General features: G+C 39.5%; 4 protein-coding genes across 4 annotated transcripts; all 4 read left to right on the top strand.

Moving 5' to 3' along the window:
- Window positions 1-467: 467 nt before the first annotated feature.
- si:rp71-1d10.8 (tigger transposable element-derived protein 6) lies at window positions 468-3,839 on the top strand. Its single transcript, XM_028421065.1, has 2 exons — window positions 468-895; window positions 1,437-3,839. The coding sequence occupies exon 2, from the start codon at window positions 1,448-1,450 to the stop codon at window positions 2,738-2,740; it is 1,293 nt and encodes a 430-aa protein (XP_028276866.1). The 5' UTR covers window positions 468-895; window positions 1,437-1,447; the 3' UTR covers window positions 2,741-3,839.
- A 3,758-nt stretch (window positions 3,840-7,597) lies between these two features.
- Window positions 7,598-10,598, top strand: cwc15 (CWC15 spliceosome associated protein). Its single transcript, XM_028421476.1, has 7 exons — window positions 7,598-7,655; window positions 8,148-8,289; window positions 9,436-9,548; window positions 9,662-9,762; window positions 9,839-9,949; window positions 10,039-10,169; window positions 10,252-10,598. Exons 2-7 carry the CDS (start codon window positions 8,159-8,161, stop codon window positions 10,379-10,381), a joined length of 717 nt encoding a protein of 238 aa, XP_028277277.1. The 5' UTR covers window positions 7,598-7,655; window positions 8,148-8,158; the 3' UTR covers window positions 10,382-10,598.
- A 678-nt stretch (window positions 10,599-11,276) lies between these two features.
- mtmr2 (myotubularin related protein 2) lies at window positions 11,277-16,688 on the top strand. The gene is made up of 16 exons (XM_028421474.1): window positions 11,277-11,503; window positions 12,078-12,180; window positions 12,264-12,287; window positions 12,390-12,456; window positions 12,564-12,658; window positions 12,732-12,836; window positions 12,962-13,066; window positions 13,146-13,229; window positions 13,309-13,458; window positions 13,552-13,740; window positions 13,997-14,182; window positions 14,270-14,476; window positions 14,550-14,642; window positions 14,719-14,832; window positions 14,941-15,117; window positions 15,221-16,688. Exons 1-16 carry the CDS (start codon window positions 11,424-11,426, stop codon window positions 15,383-15,385), a joined length of 1,944 nt encoding a protein of 647 aa, XP_028277275.1. The 5' UTR covers window positions 11,277-11,423; the 3' UTR covers window positions 15,386-16,688.
- A 1,051-nt stretch (window positions 16,689-17,739) lies between these two features.
- fam76b (family with sequence similarity 76 member B) lies at window positions 17,740-22,448 on the top strand. Its single transcript, XM_028421475.1, has 10 exons — window positions 17,740-18,272; window positions 19,191-19,255; window positions 19,370-19,424; window positions 19,538-19,693; window positions 19,775-19,953; window positions 20,074-20,124; window positions 20,215-20,292; window positions 20,393-20,528; window positions 20,615-20,716; window positions 21,295-22,448. The coding sequence occupies exons 1-10, from the start codon at window positions 18,186-18,188 to the stop codon at window positions 21,382-21,384; spliced, it is 999 nt and encodes a 332-aa protein (XP_028277276.1). The 5' UTR covers window positions 17,740-18,185; the 3' UTR covers window positions 21,385-22,448.
- Window positions 22,449-22,650: the final 202 nt, after the last annotated feature.

Below are 22,650 nucleotides of genomic sequence, written 5' to 3'. Positions count from 1 at the left end.
TAATGAAAAAATGTTCTTTATTAAATGTAGTGCAGACATACTAGACCATTTCATCACCTGATGACAGCATCTAATATCAGCAATTGGTTCATCAAAAGCAAAGAGTTTTGCAGAATAGGCTACCCCTGCCCTGTATTAGTTGATGAGCTTCATGAGCATGTGAGCTCACTGACTGGTGAAATGAAGTTTGGCAGGCAGATTCATTAGCCTAAAATGTTAAATATGTTACAAATTAGTCTAATAATTATTATTGTGCATGTACTGAACTAAAAACATGTGAAGTTCAGTTGAATGGGGTGCTAACTGTTACTGACTGTCCCATTTTATTTTATCACCTGTTCTGTTTCATCATCAGTGAAAATAATGTTGGTAATTTTAGAAGGATTTCCTCATATTACTGTACCTATATAAGTTATAAGATATTATAACTTAGATATAAGATATTATACTGTCATATCATTGTCTCATATAACCTAATTTCTCGCGTATATTATTTATATTATTATTATTTTAGGGCTTTTGAGGAACTGAACCTGGGAATTTAAGTTTTAATCGAGATGAACACTTATTTTGTTACCGGTGCTTTTATTTTGACAACATCCGATCCTGCTTCCGGTTTTGTTCCGCTTCATAGTAGCGTGTATGCTAGCCGGGAGGAGGGGGTTGTATTAGTACGCTGTAACCGCTTTTTTCTGCAGATATAAAACTTGTGGGAGTGACAGACAAACAGTTAACGGCATGTGTTTGCTGCACACCAATACCGTCTTAAACCCATCGTTTTACACAATATTGTAGCTCACAAACAGTGACGATACGGTGCGCGGAGAGAAAACAATCACAGGACGAGGTGTCTTCTGCCCCCCAGTGAAATTGTGCGAGGATCCGTAAAGACCAGGTAGTATTTCGCATGAGGCCTGGTTGGACGCAACACACAAGACAAATACAGTGTGATGTGAAGAGCGTTCACTGTAATAGTTCCTTATTTGGTTGTGGTAGGTTTAGAGGCCGAAGGAGTACTGAAAACAACAGTATTGTTTTGGGTTAATAAGTGTTATTTTACTGAACCATTAAGGCAGGATAATAGTTGCTTGATGTTGTTACATCCACATAAATCCCATGTATATCACTTCTCTGTGGTCTATTTGGAAACTTATGATCCAATCTTACATTTACAGGTAATACTTTAAAGTGAGGTGTTTAACTATGACTACACCTTTCCTTGATGTTGCTTGAAGTTAAGATGGAGGAATGGCTCATTTAAATTGAATTCAGATTCCTTTTTGACTAACAAATAAGTACTGCACGTAAATATTAGAGCACTGCAGCAGAAAGCAACAGCCTATAGTGCAAGGTGAATGTGTAAATAAGTATAATCATTAAGAGCACATTATTTGTATGTGTGATCAAGCATTGCTTTATTTTCTGTGTCATTCTAGATAAAAAGAAAATGCCATCGAGAAATCATCTTGACAAAATCGGGAAGAAGAAAAGGAGGAAATGGACAGAGGAGGCCATGGAGCGAGCTCTGATCGAGGTGAAGTCGGGAAGGTGCACGGTGAGACAGGCTGCAAAGGAGTTTGGAGTCCCTAAATCTTCACTGGGGGACAGAGTGAGTGGACGAGTGACACCAGGGAGTCGCAGCGGACCAGCTCAGCTTATTACATCTGCCGATGAGGATCTGTTAGTAGAGTTCTCCTTATACATGTCCAAGCATGGATTCCCACTGACAAAGCAGCAGCTGGTGTCCTTTGCATCCTCGATTTATAAGCGGCAGCACCGCAGGGTAGCATTTTCCAAACTGGGTCAGACCTGGTGGCTCAATTTTAGAAAACGTCAAGAGAAGAACATTACTATTCAGCCAGCAGACAATGTTGTCCGTGGGAGGACAGTATGTGTGAGAAAGGAAGCAGTAGATCAGTTTTTCCGCCTGCTGAGCACTGTCATAGACGCTCATGGGCTCAGAGACAAGCCTGACCAAATCTTCAACTGCAATGAGACGGGCTTTCAGCTGGGCAAAAAGAGGGCAATTCTCCCCAAATCTGCCAGTCTGGGCTACAAGCCAGCGCCAGGCTGGAGGGACCACATCTCTGTCCTGGCTTGCTTTAGTGCAGCTGGAGAGGACATTCCCCCATTTATTATATACTCAAAGGCCTATCCAGGGGGAGTATGTTACAAGACACAAGGACCACCAGATGCCCTATATGGGTGGTCGGACTCAGGGTGCATCAACTCTGACCTCTTTAAAAAATGGTTCCTAAAACATTTTCTTGTGCACGCACCAAAGGAGCGTCCACTGCTGCTGATTTTTGATGGCCACAAATCACCTGTAAACCTGGAGGTGGTGGAATCGGCTCGAAAGGAAGACGTCATTCTTCTGTGCCTTCCACCTCACTGCTCTCACATCTTGCAGCCACTTGACGCCGGTCTGTTTGTGGTCTTGAAGCAGCATTTTGCATCACTGACTGGTGACGGCTGCACTACTGACACACACTTTGCTGTCAGCAAGAAAAAGTTCTCCGCTGTATTTAAAGGGTCATATCAGATCGCAAAGGAAGAGGAAGGTATAAGCATTGTGAAGGAGGGCTTTAGGAAATGTGGCATCTACCCTCTGAACCTTTTTGCCGTCAGTGAGGGTCACTTCATGCCATCACACAGCATTGGTTCAACAGCTGGTCCCTCCTCGCCTACATCAGCACAGCCCAATTCAGAAGACCTCACAGCTGCCGGACCCTCGTCCTAAACTCATTACTGAAGTGTCAGTACCTTTGAGGAAAGAATGATTGAGCGCATAATTCAACAAATCCTAAATGAACGCAGGCTACTTCTGTCACTTGAAATACTCAATGGGTGTACATGCCTGTTAAACTTGTATGCACTGCCTCCCCCCCACAGAGCTCAGTTTGTCAGCTCGCCACAAGAAAGGAGTGTGTTGATATTAATTACTTGTCAACGCTGTGCTCGGATTCATAAGTGAGTAACAATGTTTGAATGTTGAATAATGCTGCTTTCTAACTGGCAGGGTGCCTGAGAATATGACAATGTTTTTTGACCAAGCAAAAAAACAAAATCCTGTTCTTTTTATTTATTATTTAAAAAAAAAAGACAAATGTTGCTTTACTTTAAGCGATCACAAACAAAAATGTTGGGAACTATTGCTGTGCCTGCTGACAAGCTGACTACCATCAGTTCACACATTTTATATAAACTAAATGTCCTGGCAAAGATGCCATCAGGCAAAGTGTTACATGGTTCTGAAAGATGCGTCTGTGTTGGATTTGCCAAGAAGATTATATTTGTGTTTCCACACCAACAGAACAGACGGGTACACAAGCTTTCTTTTTGTTTTGGTACTTGAAAGGAAACAAGAACATCTTATTGAAACGTCTCAGTTTCGGTGTATATACTGATATTCTTTTACTTCAGTATTGTGAATGTTCTCGTCATCAGACAGCTACGTTAAGAATATTTTCTCTTACATATCTTTTGAGAAAAGTTGATTCTTTTTGTTAATTTGGCAGGAGTTTCTATATAAATAATCATAGTAAGATCTTTAAACATGTGTTGATGTCTGTTCACACAGAGGAATGGACCCTTCTTCATCGTCTCAGGGAGAAGCACCGCAATAAAGATGAAATATATTTGCAGCATAAATGTGTCTATTATTGTGATGTACTTGTTATAGTTATGTGATGTATTATCAATGCAATCGGCAGAATTCCCAGGTTGTTAACGCTAATGTCTCCATTAATAATTGTTGTGTTAATAGTCTTCAGTCTTTTTCACAGTCTATTAACCACACACAGTTAATGATGCTGTTTTGCATCTTTATTAATTTTAATACTAAACAGATTACTATCCAGCTCATTTTATTATGATCACTGCAAAGTCAACGCTGGTCAAATATTTACCTTTACTACTCAGTAAGAGTGCTGTTTTATGACGTTCACTAGAAAGCATTTGCTACTGTATTTACCGTCAGGTCAAATATGCCGCGCGCCCTGAAGGAAAATACCTGCTACTACAGTAAGTATTCAGATTAATGCTTGTTCAACCTGCTCAAGTACAGGTCAGACTGCAGTGTCTACTCTCAGCTATTATGGATGCAGCAGAGCTGCCCAAGGCAAGTTCATGTTTATGTATGTTAATATCACAGATGGTGATATGTGCCTAAAGCCTGGAATATATTTAGTTATTATTCACTGACATAAATGTGTCAAAGGACAATTTCAGTTTGACTTGCAGATCTGCCACCACCTTGTTCATGAGATCCAAGTGGAACATAGCAATATGGGGTTTTAACTGTATGCACTGCACAGGTTTATATGAGTTCTTTGCACTTCATTGAGTGTCATTTTTACCCTTTTTTAAAATAATTTTCACCTGTGTCAATGTAGATTTTTAAATGTTTACTCACTCAAATCTCTTGATGGCCAACAGGACATATGAAGCTCCTTTAAAAGAGGTCCTGGGTGCTTCATGGGTCGCCCTGAAAGGCAGAAAAATGTATTAGTGAGCTCAACTCAACGCAAATAAACAAAACTTATAATCTTGTAATTTTGATGATGTATGCTTTGCAGCAATGCACAGTGAGAAGCCTGAAAAAAAACGTATTGCTTATTATTATTGGCTTACACTAAATCACAATCATTGATACATCTTCATGTGATTACCCTGCTTTGTCGCTTTCCCCCTTGTCATCTTTTGGTTGGAGGATCCAGCTTACATCATTTCTCAGTGGAGTCCGCACCCTGGTAGTTTGAAACACCTTGTGCCTGTCAACATCTACACAGCACATACACACACACACACACACACACGCTGTCCAAGTTAATACAAAGAACGTTTTTATGTAATTTTATAAAATGTTTGATTGACTTGCCTTTTGACATGTTTCCTTTCTCAGGTGTTCAACCTGATGGAAAAATGAGGAAGTTTAAAGTATGCCAGGGACATTTTTAATGCACAAACAATGTAGTTTTGTCTTTTCCCTGTTAGTTTATCTCTCACACACTCTCTCTCTTTTCTCTCTCTCTCTCTCTCTCTCTTAATGGCCAATCATTACAACCAGTAAAACTACATTCTGCACACACACAGTGAAAAAGTGCATTTAAGTGTGTCTTATTTGTTTTTACCATACAGTACAGATAAAAATAAAAACATTTAACAAAGCAGAATTTGATGTAAATCTGATACTCTGATTCTTTGTGTGAACAAAGTTGATAAAAAAAACAAAAGATGTGCAATATTGGATTTTTTTAATGGATAAAATAAGTTGCAGTTTATACATATAAATAATTAACATGCCAGATCTGCAATGTTAAAATTAATTTTTAAGATTTTAAGCAGTGCAGCCAGATCTTTTTCAATAACCTCACCACATTTTATTCTAAAATATAAGCTGTACAAAAATGCCATCTTGTTGTAAACAATGTTAGGTAATACGTAATGTCCCATTCACACTCTGTGAGTGTGAACCCACCCTGTGTTTGCACGCTGTGCTTCTTCTCTATATTTTCTTTGAGCCCCTGTTAACAGTTTGACCTGCACTTAGTGTTTTAATCTCTGATGATGAATCTCTCTGGAGATGTGCCAGCACCAATTAACCAGGTCAAACTCATTATGCAGAGAGAATGAAAGCAATTCTGACTCCGTAATGAGCCCTTATGCTGCATAGTCACTGAACATGAAAATGAGAGCTGTAGTATGAAGTTCATATGTGTTGTGTTCTCACCTGCTGGAATCAGCTGTGTTGTTGTCAGTGCTGAGCCTCCTCTGGGTTTGTGTATTGCTGCAGCAGGTAGAGATACTTGAACTTTTGTTCCAACCCCCCCCCCCCCAACATGTCATTTCAGATTCCGCCCCCTGTGTCATACCTGTGATCGAGTGGGAGGGTGGGTAGATTTTCATGATGACTGCAGTCATTGTTTTATATCGATATGTGAAAATGTGACATTCCAGAGACGACTTCCTGAGAACCAGAAGTAAAAAAGCTTTTTCACCCAGTGTTATTCTTGCTTTTCTAATCAATGTGATGACCTATACACAAAGACTTTAGATTTGTTTCACTTTGAACTCCAAAGAAAAACATTCTAGCACAAACATGCTGTACCAGTTAAGATAGAAGGAGGGGGGGGGGGGGGCAATGCAGCGTATCAGCAGAGATTTTATCTCAGATTACTTGGAATCTAATCTACTCACTTATCAGACCTCTTGATGTAATTTACACTAAAAAGCTTTCAAGTGAAACCAGTGAAACTAAAACATGCACAATGACAAGCTTACGATCAATGTTAGATTTTTTTTTCCATCTTGAAAAAGAAACCTTATGTTTTTGAAGATGATTTCTGTAACTGTCTATTTGATTACTTTCTGCTGACTTACAAACAGTAAGATTAAGTTTTGTTTATCTCAATAACAGAAACTTTTGATACAACAGGAGGTAATTGATAAGGATGAACTAATCCTTTAATATGTCATTGGCACATTTTGCATTGTGTTAGATCATTTGCAGCTGGCAAAAAGAAATACAATCTTTTAAGACATAAAATATTTGAAAGGTGTGTGGAATCCAGCTGAACCTCCTCTCTTACTTTTCCTCCTTGAAACTCAGCCAGCATCAAAAAATTCCTTCTATTCCTAAACGATCATGAAAGTGATGAATGACACACACAAACAGTACAAGAGAGAAAGTTCACTTTGCCCCCAGCCACCTGTGTGTACTACGTGTGTGATGTGAACATATCAGTAGAAATGGAAGCAGTCATGGAATGTGTATGTTCTCAAGTATTGCACTTAAGAACAAAATGTAAGGGACACATTCTGTTCCAGCATTTCAGAGGTAAATATAGTTTATTCATTACTTTGCAAATTTGCAAAAGGATTTTTTCACACTAACACATAAAAATCATGTTTTTCTTTACCATTTTACAGTAAACTATTCAAGGAAAGAATGAGCTGCAGTAAATAGTTACAATGAGCTGCACTTCAACAAAAAAAGCCTTCTTCCAACTCTATGTCACCTCACAACAATCTTGAACATCTGCCGCTCAGGCTACAGTGGAAATCATAAATCAGGGTTCTGCTTGTCATCCTGCTATGATTATGCAATAAACATTTCACTCAAATTCCTGCAGCCAAAGTACTGTTTGTTTGTTTTAGTACTGGCAAAAGACCTGCCTTAAACTCACTGTGCTGTGTAAATAAAGGGAATCATCCCAACCTGAACTGACATGTGACTGAATGTATGTGAGCAGTGGTCAGTGATAAACTCTAAGTAAAAGTTGTTTGTGATAAGAGATGACAGCTCTGAGATGAGGCCCATCTGCCTCTTCATATTGCAACAATGAGCGTCATTGTGAATGTGAGTTGCTCTCATTATCTGGAGCCTGCCTAATCGTTTAGTCTCTTAATTAGTATTTATTATATTGATTTTAAATATGTATTGTAAAATGTGTTAAAATTAATCAACGTTTTGTAACTGTTGTTTTATGTTGAGTATTACCTAATAATTTATCTAAATAGTCCTCATTGCGATATTAATTTGTCCGGTTTCTCCGAGTGTTCATGAACGAATCTTCCCCACACGCAGGTTTTTTTTCCGGAAGTGACGTTCGTAGTTGTGCTGGTGTTTCCTTTTCTCGTGTGGTAACGGCTTTGTAAGTGTTGTTGCTTTGAAATAATTGCATAAAGTGCGATTACATTTTATTTATGTGGGTTAATTTCGGTGCTACAATGCCACAAAACATTTGGTGTTTAACTTAGACGATACACTGTTTACCAAACAGTCAAAATAGCATTGTGTTCTACCATAACGGCGTTGTTAGCCCGCTAGCAACTTTTTAGCCATAGTAGCTAGCTTGTGTTTTGTGCTGTATTGAGTACTTAAACTACCAAACATTGTTTGTTAAATGATAGGTAGTGTACATCTTGAAGACCATAATTTGTTAAAGTTATATTTCAAAACGCTTACTGACAAGTAGGTTTCTTAACCTTCTCATATTGCTTAGTTTATATTACGTTAGAAACAACTTGTTTTTTTGTTTTTTTTTTTTTTACCGTTTTCCTCCTTATGTGATTGCTCTTAGGTGCTGTGTGTATCGTTTTTAGTATAGTCTTCTTCAACTTGTGTGTTTTTCTTGCCACGGCAGAGCCATCAAAGATGACTACAGCTGCAAGACCAACATTTGAGCCAGCAAGAGGAGGGAGGGGTAAAGGAGAGGGTGATTTGAGTGCCCTGTCCAAGCAGTATTCCAGTCGAGATCTTCCTGGTCACACAAAAATCAAATACAGGTTAGAAGAATTTTTTGTTGTTATAGTTCATATGTGCCAGACTAAGCAGCTACAGAGAAAGATACTTTCTCTGGTGGTGGTCCTTCCTTTTTCTGTCTGGTCACTCTGATGGTGGATTTATATACATGTGTGTGTAGTCCAGAAGCAAAAATACTAGGGATGCACAATAACTATTGCCACTGATAATTATTGGTCCGACCATTGGACCATAAAAACAAAGAAGAAGAAGAGGACTGTTGCCATTAGCTGTTTCCCTCCTAACCTCGGCCCTCTTTTTCTTCTTTGTTTTTATAGCGGTTTGTTAACAAACATGGCGCTGCCGTCATTAGTGTGGGACTTTTTCACTATTTCAGAGAGAGACGATGCAATTGCCCAACTTGCACATAAATATCCCTCTGATGTGAAAAGGCTGCGATGTTACTTTTCATAAATAAAAATCTCCCCCCGATCCACCCACACTTAAGAAAGTGAAATGTATGACAATGCACATTTTCACTCTCCATTGTATATCAGAGCAAGACCAAAGATAGGACTTTGTTCCTCTGTTCTGAATTGATGGCCTATTCAGACTTGAAGATTGGGGAAGCCTGTTGTCTTGATGAAACATTTTTTACAAGGAAAACCTTAGGCAGAAGCTGACATGCTTTCTGTTCTTTAAAAGGCATTGATTGCACATTTTATACATTTTTTGTGAATTTATCAAATACATGTTTGATTTGAGTGCATTACATTTATGTCTGAAAGCTTTATTTTTGTATTATATAATGCACTTGTTAATATGACTCGGTTAACGTTGACACTGATTCGACAGTCACACATTTCAATTATTTTGATTTCAGATTCTTATACAAAATGTTGCTCTGACAGGTTTTATGTTCTATGATGTGAAATAACAGAAAATTCTTGGTCTATTGTGTATTTAAAGCAGCCATATGCCTTTGGTTCTGTAGAACCCTTTATTTATATATAGGGTTTTGCTAACTTGAAATAACAATAAAAGTTCATTTGAAGAATTGGAACTGTTGTTTGTTATCGGTATCGGTTACAAGAAGCAGGAATAGTTATCGGTTGTAAAAAAATAGTTATCGTGCATCCCTAAAAAATACTTTTTTTTTTAAATCTGCTGCTTTATTCTGCTCTCCTCAGGCAGCCTACCCAGGATGCCCCTGAGGAGGTTCGTGCCCGTGACTTTCGCAGGGAGCTTGAGGAGAGGGAGCGTGTAGCTGTACGTGAGAAGACCCGTGAGAGGGGACCAAGAGGTTTGCCTTTCTGCAGATACTAGATTTAACGTTTATGTAGAATGTCTTTAAACTTATATTTTGACCATTTGTTTCAACCCATTGATTGCATTGTATTGACCACAACCTTCCAGAGCATACCACATCTTCCTCATCCTCCTCCTCATCTTCAAAGAGGCCTAGACTGGATCAGATCCCAGCAGCCAATCTTGACGCTGATGACCCTCTCACTGACGTAAGTGCTCTGACTACAAAATTTGTTAACAATGACTGACTAGGCTTCTTTATCAAGGATTTTTTGTTTTTAATAGGATGATGAAGATGAAGATTCTGAGGAAGACAGTGAGGACGACAACACTGCAGCTCTTATTGCTGAACTGGAGAAAATCAAGAAGGAGCGGGCTGAAGAGCAAGAGCGCAAGGTAAATTTACAGACTGATATTTTTGCAAATGTGACAATTAACAGGACAATTGGCAACTATGAATCTTCTTCTTCCCTCTCCTATCTTAGGAGCGAGAGCAGAAGGCAGAGGAGGAGAGGATTCGAATGGAAAATATTTTGAGTGGCAATCCATTGATCAATTTGGCAGGACAACAGCAACAAGTGAACCAGACTCAGACCACATTCCGGGTCAAGAGAAGGTATCTTACACAGACACAGTTGTGCATAATATGAGTGTCATGCTTACTTAAACTGCTTACTAACCATTAATTATTTTTCTAGGTGGGATGATGATGTTGTGTTCAAAAATTGTGCCAAAGGAGTGGATGAGGCACGAAAGGAGAAACGCTTTGTTAATGACACGCTTCGCTCAGAGTTCCACAAAAAATTTATGGAGAAATATGTGAAGTAAAGGACATGCTGTGTGTTCATTTTATTAGTTTTTTTCTTACTTAATTCTTTGGTCTCCTCTGGTTTGCTTTATGTCTCAGGATTGTTCAAATGCATTCTGAAGGCACATTCATTTTGTATATAAAAAATGAGCTGGAGTTACATCATGGCAGTAAAATGAGTGAAAACTTGAATGCAATTTTTATTTCTAATTCAGCAATTGTTTCTGTATGTTTTTTTTTTCAATAAACAATAACTTGTCCACAATATTTTCTTCTAGACTTTTACCAATAAAAGAGAATTGTACAAGTGATAGGGTATTGGTTTGCAGAATCATATTCTTGTAATGAATTACAGTTTTTAAATTACAAACAAGTCCTTGTGAGGAAATTGTCTGCCTTTCTTAAATTCGAGCATACATCAGAAACATACATCTAATATTTAATTATTAATAATATAAAAAAATCCTCTTCAACCTTGCAGAACAGTGAAGAAGTGCAACAAATAGAGGCATTAAGTGCATTTCCCTGTTGACCAAGCTTCTCTATTACTTCACCTGTTTATATATGCAGAACTATTGTTTATAAATTCACTGTTGCATAAGCTTTATCTACACTATTTGATATTCTATAATTTACAACAGTCACAGATGAGAGATTTACACCATTGTTATCAGGAGAATGAGAAAAATGTATAAAGTGAAGTGTTATAATGTTTTACCATTTTTCAAATCATTTGCACTATACTTCACTTTTTGTAGCAAAACCGTTCCCGTTTTGATTGTTTTGTATTTATGAAAATAAGAAAGAAGAAAAAAAGAGAAATACCTACCATGCACTGAATGAGGGCTTCCTCTCAGGCTGCCGGCAGAGGGCGCCATGTCCAACAATCGCTTCCTTGTGACGGGGATTGGGAGGATTCTGGGAAAAGATGGCAGCTTCCTTTTGTTTGTGGGGATTTGCTCTACTCCGAGGGGTGATTTAAAAGCGTTCTATAGGGGAAACACGGATCAATATAACCAGGGTTCACACTACCAGTTATCTAAACACTAGAACCAGGAGAACATGGAGAAGAGCGGAAGCATAGACAGCTTGGGGTCGAAGCGTTCCTCTTCCCGACAGCCAAGTGTTGATTCATTGTCCAGGTAATAAACCCACCACAACACGTCGCTTATAGTACGCTAGCTAAAAAGTTTCTAGGCTATCAAACAATGTTGTAAAGGCTTTATATCTGAGGTGAAATATTCCAACTACAATGAACTTCCCAATACTGTCAAACTGCTGCCAGACTAGTATTCATGTTACAGTGCATGATGGTCCAACTGTGCCAGGTTATCACCTGTTTTAATCGATTTATCCAACGATTTTGAAACTAATGTGAAACATTAATGCCAGTCAGATGTTAGCAGAGGCTTACATTTTATTTTAGAATATACATTCGCTCACTCAGTCCAACCAAACTAAATTTCATACTGTAAAGAGTCAGTGATAGTGAAGTCATATTGCTTGTTTTTCTTATTAAAGCAAAGTTTTGTAAACTTTTATAAATTATATAAACAGTAAACTGAATATGGATGAGTAATAGGTTTTTCTGATTGACTGCAGCAACGTAATTTCAACTTCTCTTCCTGACCATCAGCTAAAATAACCAGTGAGTGAGTAGAACTTGTGCACTTCCTTTTTTCTTTTTTGATTTTTTGTCACATAATCTTTTCCCAGCACTTCCACCTCTCGCTCTGACCGGTCTGCCCAGGCCAAACCGCCGTCAGCGATGTCCTCCGACTCTGTGTCAACTTCTGCTGAGTTTTCTCCAGAGCTCAGGGTTTGTAGTCTGATTGTAGTTCACTGCTTTTTCATTGAAATAACAGAAATAATTAAATTTTAAAATATTTTCATATCCCTCAGGTCAAGCCCAAAGTCCTTGCCAAGGTATGTAAATTTTTATGTACTGACCATCCTGTATGTTTGATGGTACTATGGTACAAGTGACCGTGTTGCTTAAGTGTTCATTTGTATCTGTTATATTTCCAGAAGGTGCTCAGAAATTCAGACAAGGAAGAACCACAGTTACTTCCAAATGAAACTGTGCAAGACATGGGTAAGTGTTTGCTCTCATTAGCATGCATTCTACTCTGATGGTTTTTAATGATAAATAATTTACTGTTTGTATTTGGCTAATTTGCCACCATCTATTCTATTCTATAGCTCAAGATATCACCTACTTCTGTCCTTTCACTGGAGCGCTGAGAGGAACAGTGACCGTTACCAACTACAGGCTTTTCTTTAAATGCATGGACAGGGTATGTTTGACTTTTTAAACTAATCTTTTAAAAAGTTGCTATGCATTCCTAAATGGGTTTGTTGGGTTTCTAGGAACCAGCGTTTCTGCTGGATTTGCCCCTTGGGGTGGTGAGTCGTGTGGAAAAGATCGGAAGTGCTTCAAGCCGTGGTGACGTGTCCTATGGGCTTGTTTGTAAAGTGAGTCGATGGATAAAAAATGGCGAGCTTCTGAAAAGCTGTTTCCAAAATGTTTTAACTGTGATGAAATGATATTTACATCTGTTGATCCCTGCCTTGACCTTTCTGCTCTCCCTTTTTTACAGGATATGCGTAATCTACGGTTCGCACACAAGCAGTTAGAGGACACGCTCAGGAAGTCCATTTTCGAAGTGATGATGAAATTTGCGTTTCCTGTTTCCAACGGACTAGTGAGTGATCTCAGCCATGCTGTAAGATCCTGTTTTCCTCTGCACAGACTGATAAATGTCACCCCCCCCCCCCCCACAGCAAATCTTTGCCTTTGATTATGGGCAAGTCTTTCCTGAAAATGGATGGAAGGTGTATGATGCTGTCTCAGAGTACAAAAGACAGGTATTCCCCAGAAACACAGTCCCTGTCCTTCACTAAATGTCAAAGGCAGTGTATTAAAATGGTTTGTTTTTTTGTCAAGGGTATACCTAATGAAAGCTGGAGGATAACAAAAGTAAATGATCACTATGAGCTATGTGATACCTACCCATCAACTCTGGCAGTGCCTGTCAACATACCAGACGAAGAGCTGAAGAGAGTCGCTGCCTTTCGAGCAAAAGGAAGGATACCTGTGAGTGACTGTTTTTCCACATAAATATAATGATCCTTCTCTGTGCAGTTGGCTTATGGGACAAACTCTGCTTATGTAACATTCTGTGTCCAGGTGTTGTCATGGATCCATCCAGAGAGCCAGGCGACAGTGACGCGCTGTAGTCAGCCGATGGTGGGGGTGAATGGGAAGCGCAGCAAAGAGGACGAGAAGTACCTCCAGGCGATCATGGATGCTAACGCTCAATCTCATAAACTCTTCATTTTTGATGCCAGACCCAGTGTTAACGCAGCTGCCAACAAGGTCTGTGTGCTAAATCAGAAGCACCTACATACATCTTTTGCCTTCATCTGTCCATATCCTCTGATTTCTGTGATCATGTCCACTGTTGTTCTTGTTAGCTGGTCTCTTCTGTAGACCATATCAGCATGGCCTTGCGAACAAACAGTAGTATTTTGTCATCATCTGAGGTGTCATCTCTGGTGTCAGAGGTCAGTTGAGGTCCAACACACTGGAGCTGTTAATTCTAAGCACCCTGTTTTCCGTATGATGTCCACAGATGAAAGGGGGTGGATATGAAAGTGAAGATGCATATCAAAACGCAGAACTGGTGTTCTTGGATATTCACAACATCCATGTGATGAGAGAGTCACTCCGCAAGCTAAAGGATGTGGTCTATCCTAATATTGAGGACTCCCACTGGCTTTCCAATCTAGAGTCCACTCATTGGTTGGAGCACATTAAGGTGAGCAGTAGAACGATGCCTTAGCTGGGAAAAGAATGAAGGAAAACATGAATAGAATGCTCTTTAACATGTTGTGTGTATTTCTAGTTGATCCTGGCAGGGGCACTGAGAATTGCAGACAAAGTGGAGTCTGGGAAAACATCAGTTGTGGTGCACTGTAGCGACGGATGGGACCGCACAGCTCAGCTCACCTCCTTGTCCATGCTCATGTTGGATGGTTACTATCGCACTATTCGTGGCTTTGAGGTGCTGCTTGAGAAAGAGTGGCTTAGTTTCGGTCATCGCTTCCAACTGGTAAGAAGATGATTACCGCTGTTTTTTAGCACAAGTCAACTAGTGCAACACCGATCATCCTTTCCTCTTTCAGCGTATTGGTCATGGTGATAAAAACCACACAGATGCAGACCGCTCACCGGTTTTTATTCAGTTCATTGACTGTGTCTGGCAGTTGACTCGACAGGTGAGTAATACGTTTCGAATTAAGGTAATTTAAAGATCATTTTTAACAGATTGTAATGAGGCTGCCTTTATTCAAGTTTCCTGCAGCCTTTGAGTTTAATGACTACTTCCTGGTCACCATCCTGGATCACCTGTACAGCTGCCTGTTTGGGACGTTCTTGTGCAACAGTGAACAGCAGAGGTTGAAGGAAGTAAGCTCATTTTGCCTCTTCAGCTTTTAAAAGTTGTGGAAATCGTGTGTTCCTTAATAAAGAATCAATTGGTTTTACTGTAGTGACATCCACCACTTTATTTTGCAGGAGATCCCCAAAAGGACAGTCTCATTGTGGTCCTATATTAACAGCCAGCTGGAGGACTTTACAAATCCTTTGTATGTGAACTACTCCAACCATGTGCTGTTCCCAGTAGTTGGCTTACGCCACCTGGAGCTTTGGGTTGGTTACTACATCCGATGGAACCCCCGCATGAGACCTCAGGTATGTCACTAAGCCTGTTTTCAAAGGAAGTAGTCACACACAGTTGCACAACGCAAACACTCCGTTTTGAACTTGACTGACATTGACCATTTACGTTTGCCAGGAGCCTGTGCATCAGCGTTACAAGGAGCTGTTAGCAAAGCGCGCTGAGCTACAGAAAAGGGTGGATGAGTTGCAGCGAGAGGTGACCAACCGCTCGGCTTCCTCTTCCTCTGAGCGGGCGGGCTCGCCCACACGCTCCATCACTCCGGTGCAAACCTTTGTGTGACCCTTCATCAGTGCGCTCACAGAAGCTGAAGCTTACCTGTGAGAAGGTGCCATACAGTAGTAAGGAGTTGGCCATGTGAGGAAACAAGCAGGGTAATACACTAAAAAATGCATCTCTCACTCGTCAACAGAAGTGTTCTAAGCACACTTCCCTACAGCCATATTGTCTGGTTCCTCCAGGGTTGTGTGGGGGGGTCACATCACCAGAATAGTGAAGACTGCTTAGCATATCAACCTACCTACAATCAGTGTTTGTTAAACCACACTAATTATTCCTCGGGTTAATTGTTAATGCCTAATAATCTTAATAGGAACACTCACTCTTCATTTAAAGCACTACAGCTGAAGCAATTGTGAAGACAGATATTAAGTTCAAGAAAAGGAGCCTTATAAATGGCTTGGGAGTTGATGGATATTTTTAAAGTTTAGCTTAAAGGGCTGTAACACTAGCTTTTTTTTTTTTTAAATAAAAATAGCTACAGAGTGCATTAAAAAAGTTCAGTCTTCACAGGTCAGATTGTTGTGACCAAACATCACACATGACGTGTCACTATGACATTCCTCTCACTAGATGGTTTTGTAAGTTTGATTTTTCTAACTAGTTAACCTTATTTATTGTCTTTTAGTCCAGTATTTATAACTCAACAGTCTCATTCTATCTCATGTCGTAACTTGATCTTGTAATAATCTGCAAAGAATATGCAATAGTTAATTTGTCCCATTAGTCATTTACTCTTCCAGGTGCTTTTAATGCCAATAGTCCTTTAAAATGTAGCAGAATGTATTAACACCATTAATACTTAGCTGTGGGAGTGTTTTGAATCTGGATATCTGTGCCTTTTCTGAATAATTGGGAAAAGAAGTGAAGGATAGCGTGCACAGTTTTTAAACTGCCATTGGTAAATACAGTGTCAGCTTTTCTTCTGCCTATATGAATACTTGCAATAAATGTGCGACTCAGCCTCAAAGATTCAGTTTGGTTTGTTACATTAGCATGATGTAAACACACCCCATGATAGTGTTATAATTGTGATCCTACCAAATATAACTAAAAGAGTGCCTTCTATTAGAAAAGACAATGGCCATAGCATGCCCATATTAAATCCATTCCCTCCTAGACATGTTAACCCCATGACTTTCATATTCATGCATATACAGATGGAGTCTTGGAGTCAGACTTGGCTATAGTGAGGCTACAATGTTGTACACACTTTAAAACTTGAATTTGGAAATTGAAGTACTGCAACTGTCAATGTCAAACTGTATAAAAATATTTAATAAAAGTGACGCTATTATGCAATCAACTTCTGGGCTCTTTTGGTTTAAAAAAAAAAAAAAGATAAACAGTATTTGCATACATTGTCCATTGATTCCTTACAATTGTCCTTTGTGATCCGGCAAGGTTAATGCTGTTTGTGTAATTAAAAAGCTGTGGGCACAAAGACATGACCGAGAGGGATAAACAAGAGAGAACTGCAGCGGAATTTAAACGGAGAGGTGACAAACATAAATTAAAGCTTGCGATCTGCGGGGCCATCGCTGTCTCCTCTCCTCTCATTTCCAGAGATGTACAACAAACACATGTTTACAACAGAAATTTCCTGCTGCCAGTAGGTGGCGCTGTGACGGTATCATCCTATTGGCATATATCTGTTCAGATTCTGGTCCATAGCAGTACTGTAAGATTTTGCCCACATTGCATGAAGTATGTTGGTGGTACTGCAGAAAATACAGTGTTTCTTTGTAATGGCGAACTTTGAGGCCACGCCTCCGCCACACCGTAACACTTGAAAGAGTTTTGAAATCTGTTTTTTGTCTTGTCTCCTCTGATGACATCAGTAGACTGTTGACATGGCAACGTACCAAGCTAAATCAAAATTTCTACCAAGTTTAGTGAGTTTTGGGGGGGGGGGGGGGGGGGGGATAATGGGGCTCTCGCACGTTTCGTATAAGTAAAAGTATATTCATCATGGGGAAATGTACCCTCTACTCCACTATATTTATCTGACAGTTCCTTTAGATTATATAAAGGCACAAGATAATTACCTGTACACATTCATGCCAGTAAAAGGTAAACGGCATTAAAACTGAAAGATCAATCCCCGATCAAAATCATGACCTCAGATTGTTTTTACAAACTAAAAGTAGAGAATGAGAATAAATGTGAATGACAACACTTGTGCCTGTATGACTCAGCGCGTAGACGGTACTTTAATAATCAAACTTCTTCAAGTTGCAACTTAACATGATTTTAAGAGATGTGGAAACGTGTTGAATTAACTTGGACATGTGATTGGTTCTGTAGATTTCAAAATGTGACTCCCGCGGACGGATGTTGTGTCGCGATAGGTTTCCTTTCTTCTTCGGGAGCTGTCGGCCACTTCCGGTTACATGACGACGACGGCGTTGATACAAAAAAGAGAAGGAAAACACAAGAAAAATACATTTCTTAGCGAGAACAGCGGAAACTTAGCACTAATAGCCAGATTGTTAGTAAAGGGTAGCCAATGCGGAGACATACTAACGGCCGACCTACCGTTAGTGTGGTTAAATAACGTGAGAGCGGCGAAGTATCATAGATAATTGGAGTTTATTGTTCTTCGCTTGCTCCCTCCAGCTAAGCTATTTCTGTGTTGCCCTACACTGTGTAGCCGAGCTAGCGAACGGTAGCTAACGCTAGATGCCAGCACGGTTGTTCTCTATTAGCAAGCGGCTAGTACCTATATAGCATAGCTAATCCGCTCTGTTTGCAGCTGGACTCTGCTATCCTCTTCTAGCTCTGTGACTTCTGTCGGGCGAGAATGGCAACGTCGGCTCTGTACGCCTGTACGAAGTGTAACCAGCGCTACCCCTTCGAGGAGCTGTCGCAGGGCCAACAGCTGTGCAAGGTTTGGGAGTGTTGTGAGAGCAAGGATGACTGTAAACAAGACAACAAAAAAAACACACGCTTACAAGAGTGTGCACAAGTGTTATTGCTGCCTGTGCGTGATGGTGTTACAAGTAGCAGGTTAGGCAAGATCAGATTATGTAACAATTTGGAAAACGACTGTATTAGCGTAACCATGTTAAGATAATTCCCCACCACCATGCTGTTTGATACCACAACAACACCACGTATTATACCTGTTGAGCATTTAATAATGGGCCATTGAAATTACTACACTGCTGCTAATTGCACATACTGTACTATGTATCTTTGATTGAGCCTCAAATGGTCAAAGCACTGTGGAAATTAAGATTAAGATTTACTTTTTTTAATAATACCTATAGGGAAATTAGCCACATATGATCAATATGTACACAAGCGAAGTACATGTTTAAACGATGAAGCCTGTAAGACAGTACTCTGTTAGAATTTAGGGTTATTTTTGCTGGACAGCATGACCTGTTGTTACCCAGCAGTATGTCTGACTAATTACTTGCTGCAGTAATCTTCTGTCAATCTGTTGTGCTGAAACAAATTTTTATAAATCAGACTTCAGATTTATTGACGATAATAATAATAATATGCAAACTTATTACATGTATATTATGTTGGTCTGATCTGAAAATTACCGTTATAAAATAGTATGCAGAAAAACATGCTTAATGTAATTTATAAATTACGTAAACACAATTTGTCCTTACTGTCTACAATGCCATCAGCATAGTTTGCAGATAATTTCCCAAAAAGTCAATAAATTATGACCATGTAATTTTTTTTCTTTGCAAAGAATATTGCTTATTATTATATCATTCTTGTTTTTGTCAGCAAACACTAAGACAGACAATGAGATCACAGACATTTCTTTGTTTTGCTACCACAGGAATGTCGCATCGCACACCCAATAGTGAAGTGTACATACTGCAGATCTGAGTTTCAACAGGAAAGGTGAGATGATAAAATATTAATAATATATAATGATAAAATTATGCAAATACATTACATTTCTTTCCTTTTTATGTAATTTGCGTCAAATGTAACACTTATGTTTACTTGTCGCAGCAAAACCAATACAATCTGCAAGAAATGTGCCCAGAATGTCAAACAGTTTGGAACAGTGAGTGGCAGATTTATCTTGTTTTTTTTTCTTTTCCCTGGCTGTTTCTGCTTTTTCGAGCATCATTCATTGTAACACATTTGTTTTTTAAAATGGTTTCTCTGTCTTTACAGCCCAAACCCTGCCAGTACTGTAACATCATTGCAGCTTTTATTGGGACAAAGTGCCAGCGCTGTACCAACTCAGAGAAGAAATACGGACCTCCACAGACCTGTGAACAGTGCAAACAACAATGCGCCTTTGACCGTAAGGAGGAGGGCAGGAGAAAGGTATGAACCTAAAACTCCTGTAGTCCAAGCGAACAGCAGATGTGAAGCAGCAAGCCTGATGAGCTGCGTTCTGTTTTACAGGTGGATGGAAAGCTGCTGTGCTGGCTCTGTACTCTGTCCTACCGTCGTGTCCTGCAGAAGACTAAGGAGCAGAGGAAGGGTTTTGGTTCTTCAAACTCCTCATCTCTGAATGAGAAAGATCACCACTCCAGACCGCACCATCATCACCACCACCACCGACACAGCAGTTCTCACCACAAGTATGTCCTCTCTCTCTCTTTCTGTTCCATCCCAGAGTGCTCTGTCAGTCTGCTGCTTTTTAGTACATGAAAATGAAAAGATTTATGTACCCTTTTGCTAAGCTTACCCATCTTTCACAGACTAAGTGGGAGCTTGAGTCCTGAGCAGGAACAGGGACTTTGGAAGCAGAGGTAAAACTGTCTTTATGTTAACTGCCTATTAAACGGTGTATTGAGTGTTTATGTCCAAATTGGAGCCTCTCATTACCATTTTCTTTGCAGCCATAAATCGTCTTCAATCCAGAAGGAGACTCCAAAGAAGAAACCAAAACTTGAGATGAAGCCATCCAACGGGGACAGGTATGAAAGGTGTAATGATATTTTTACATGCATGAATACACTCTTTCTTTATTGTTGCATTGAGACTGAGGCTCTTTCCTCTCTTTGTCTCTTTCATCAGTAGTTCCATTACTCAGTCTATGGATTCTGGAGGAACGGACAACTTCATCCTCATCAGCCAGCTGAAAGAGGAGGTAATGTCACTGAAGAGACTTCTGCAGCAAAGGGATCAGACCATTTTAGAGAAGGACCGAAAGGTACGTCATAAGCCTCAGCCTATGACTCAAAGCAGCACCACTGCTGTCTTTGTCTGTGGTTGTAATGATGATTTTCTTCCTTCCAGCTCACAGAGCTCAAAGCTGACTTTCAGTACCAAGAATCAAATATGAGAGTGAAGATGAACCAAATGGAGAAAGCGCACAAAGAAGCTATGGAGCAACAACAGGTAGGAAAACATTGCTGTGTGCTGCGACGCGCTGATGTGTTTTTTTTCCCTAGTCATTGTTCATGAATCATTATTAACTTACAAAACATTGACTGTGGATTTACTGTAGTATTCTGATGTGCAGCTTCATTGGAGGTGGGGTAATATAATCGCACCTTCCTCATGTTTCAATTTCTGATCAGTAATATTGTAAGAAAAAATGAACTACACAAGGATCTTTTGTTAAGATCAGCCAGGTTATATTGCTCATTATTATCAGGAAATGACTGCTTAACAGTATCAGGACTCAAAAACTGCATGTGCCAGCGTGATGCATGGGTGATTCACACAGTTGCCATGGATACCATGGGTGTCTTCAATCAAGCCATTTCCTGTCAATGATTTGGGTGTTAACTTTGTGGTGCTATACTTAACACATCATAGGTGATTTCGGTGTACTGTAGCTGATTCAATGTTACCCTTGAAATCTGTTAAAACCATGAGTTTCCTCAAATCGCAACAAAGATCCAAGGTAAATTGCAGTAAGTCTGCAGTAAGCACATGTTGTTTCTAACACCATTTATCATTTGTTTCCACAGGCCAAGAACAGGGAGTTGATGAAACAAGTGGCTGCCCTGTCAAAGGGAAAAAAGTTTGACCGGACAGGAAGCTCACTACTGTTGTCCTAACAATAGGCTGGCCAGCGGGTAACAACACAGAGCGGCTTCATTTTTGTAACACTGTGAAAGTCTCCCTCCTGTGTTTCCTCATTGCCATCAACATCAATTACTTCTTAATTGGTACATCCAGAGGCCATGTTGTACATGGAAATCAGTTGTTAAAAATCCCAGACGGCTTTCTCTAAATGTCAACACATTTTAGGTATTTTATGGTGACTTTTTCACTGGATCATAGGGACGTGACTTTGAATGGAGTGGAGGATGGAGCCCCTCATTTTTAACACTGCCGGGCCAAAACAAAAAGCATGGTGTGCGTATGTGGATAGCATTCTTTTGACTCAGCATATCCACTTAATTTCTATGGATGTCATGCATTTTATTTATTCAACTGTATTTCTTAGCTTTTTTTATTTCCTCACAACATACTAAGAAAATATCCCACATTTTGGGGCATTTTTCTTCAATAGTAATTAGTTATATTTTTCTAAATGGATTGTGGAAGACAAGTTCTCCTTAATGGAGACCATGTGCAACTTTACAATGTATGCAAATGTGGAAAGGGTGACCACTGAGCTGCTTCTCAACAGTAAAAAAAAAAATTCTCAGAAACAATTCAGACAACAACCAATGAACACTTTTAAAGGCCATCTGCTGATAGAGGCCTCCTGGCTGCCCTGTTTCTCACTGTGTGACAGCTGTAGTGCTTTGCTGTTTCTCTTTAGTGGAACGATTGTAATACTGCATGATTTTACTGCCAGATACCGGATGGCATTGTGGTCAGGCTTCTTTTTTGCCCCCTTCTTTTAATTAGTTTTTTAAAAATCACTTGTAAATGTATTTCTGGGGTCAGCCATTGTATTTAAACAATTGCTTGTATCTGTTTTAGTGAGTACAGTATGTGTATGGTAAGGCCAGTTGAAATTAACTTGTCTGTAGAGATGCTTTTTAAAAAAAGAAAACACTCCTATCACCCTACATTACTGGGCTGGTTTCATACTGTGGCATCCAGGATCACTTTTGTACTTTTTTCCAATCCAAGTGTTTTAAAAACTATTAAAACTGGCTAAACTGTATGTTTGTCTTTGTAAATCTTATCTTCTTATTACTGTTTTTATTTTAACTTGTTGGTGTCATTTAATTTAGTTGGGTCTAATGCAATTACATACCTTTTTTATTGGCTTTCAAACAATGAAATACATGTTCTAAACCTGCATTGTGTGAGTGATGCCTGGATTTAAGCAGGTAATAGTTACAAAACACAAAGGGGTAGGTAAT

This window comes from Parambassis ranga, chromosome 14, assembly GCF_900634625.1.
Source record: "Parambassis ranga chromosome 14, fParRan2.1, whole genome shotgun sequence".
NCBI classification, from domain to species: domain Eukaryota; kingdom Metazoa; phylum Chordata; class Actinopteri; family Ambassidae; genus Parambassis; species Parambassis ranga.
This window is presented reverse-complemented; position numbering and strand designations above follow the sequence as displayed.

Bases quoted from the DNA above. Each gene is read 5' to 3' on its own strand.
- cwc15 (XM_028421476.1), top strand. From the start codon at position 8,159: ATGACTACAGCTGCAAGACCAACATTTGAGCCAGCAAGAGGAGGGAGG. The intron at 8,290-9,435 runs GTTAGAAGAATT...TGCTCTCCTCAG, and splicing joins CACACAAAAATCAAATACAG to GCAGCCTACCCAGGATGCCC. The intron at 9,549-9,661 runs GTTTGCCTTTCT...ACAACCTTCCAG, and splicing joins CCGTGAGAGGGGACCAAGAG to AGCATACCACATCTTCCTCA.
- fam76b (XM_028421475.1), top strand. From the start codon at position 18,186: ATGGCAACGTCGGCTCTGTACGCCTGTACGAAGTGTAACCAGCGCTAC. The intron at 19,694-19,774 runs GTATGAACCTAA...TCTGTTTTACAG, and splicing joins AGGAGGAGGGCAGGAGAAAG to GTGGATGGAAAGCTGCTGTG. The intron at 19,954-20,073 runs GTATGTCCTCTC...CATCTTTCACAG, and splicing joins CACAGCAGTTCTCACCACAA to ACTAAGTGGGAGCTTGAGTC.
- mtmr2 (XM_028421474.1), top strand. From the start codon at position 11,424: ATGGAGAAGAGCGGAAGCATAGACAGCTTGGGGTCGAAGCGTTCCTCT. The intron at 12,659-12,731 runs GTATGTTTGACT...TTGGGTTTCTAG, and splicing joins TCTTTAAATGCATGGACAGG to GAACCAGCGTTTCTGCTGGA. The intron at 13,459-13,551 runs GTGAGTGACTGT...TTCTGTGTCCAG, and splicing joins GAGCAAAAGGAAGGATACCT to GTGTTGTCATGGATCCATCC.
- si:rp71-1d10.8 (XM_028421065.1), top strand. From the start codon at position 1,448: ATGCCATCGAGAAATCATCTTGACAAAATCGGGAAGAAGAAAAGGAGG.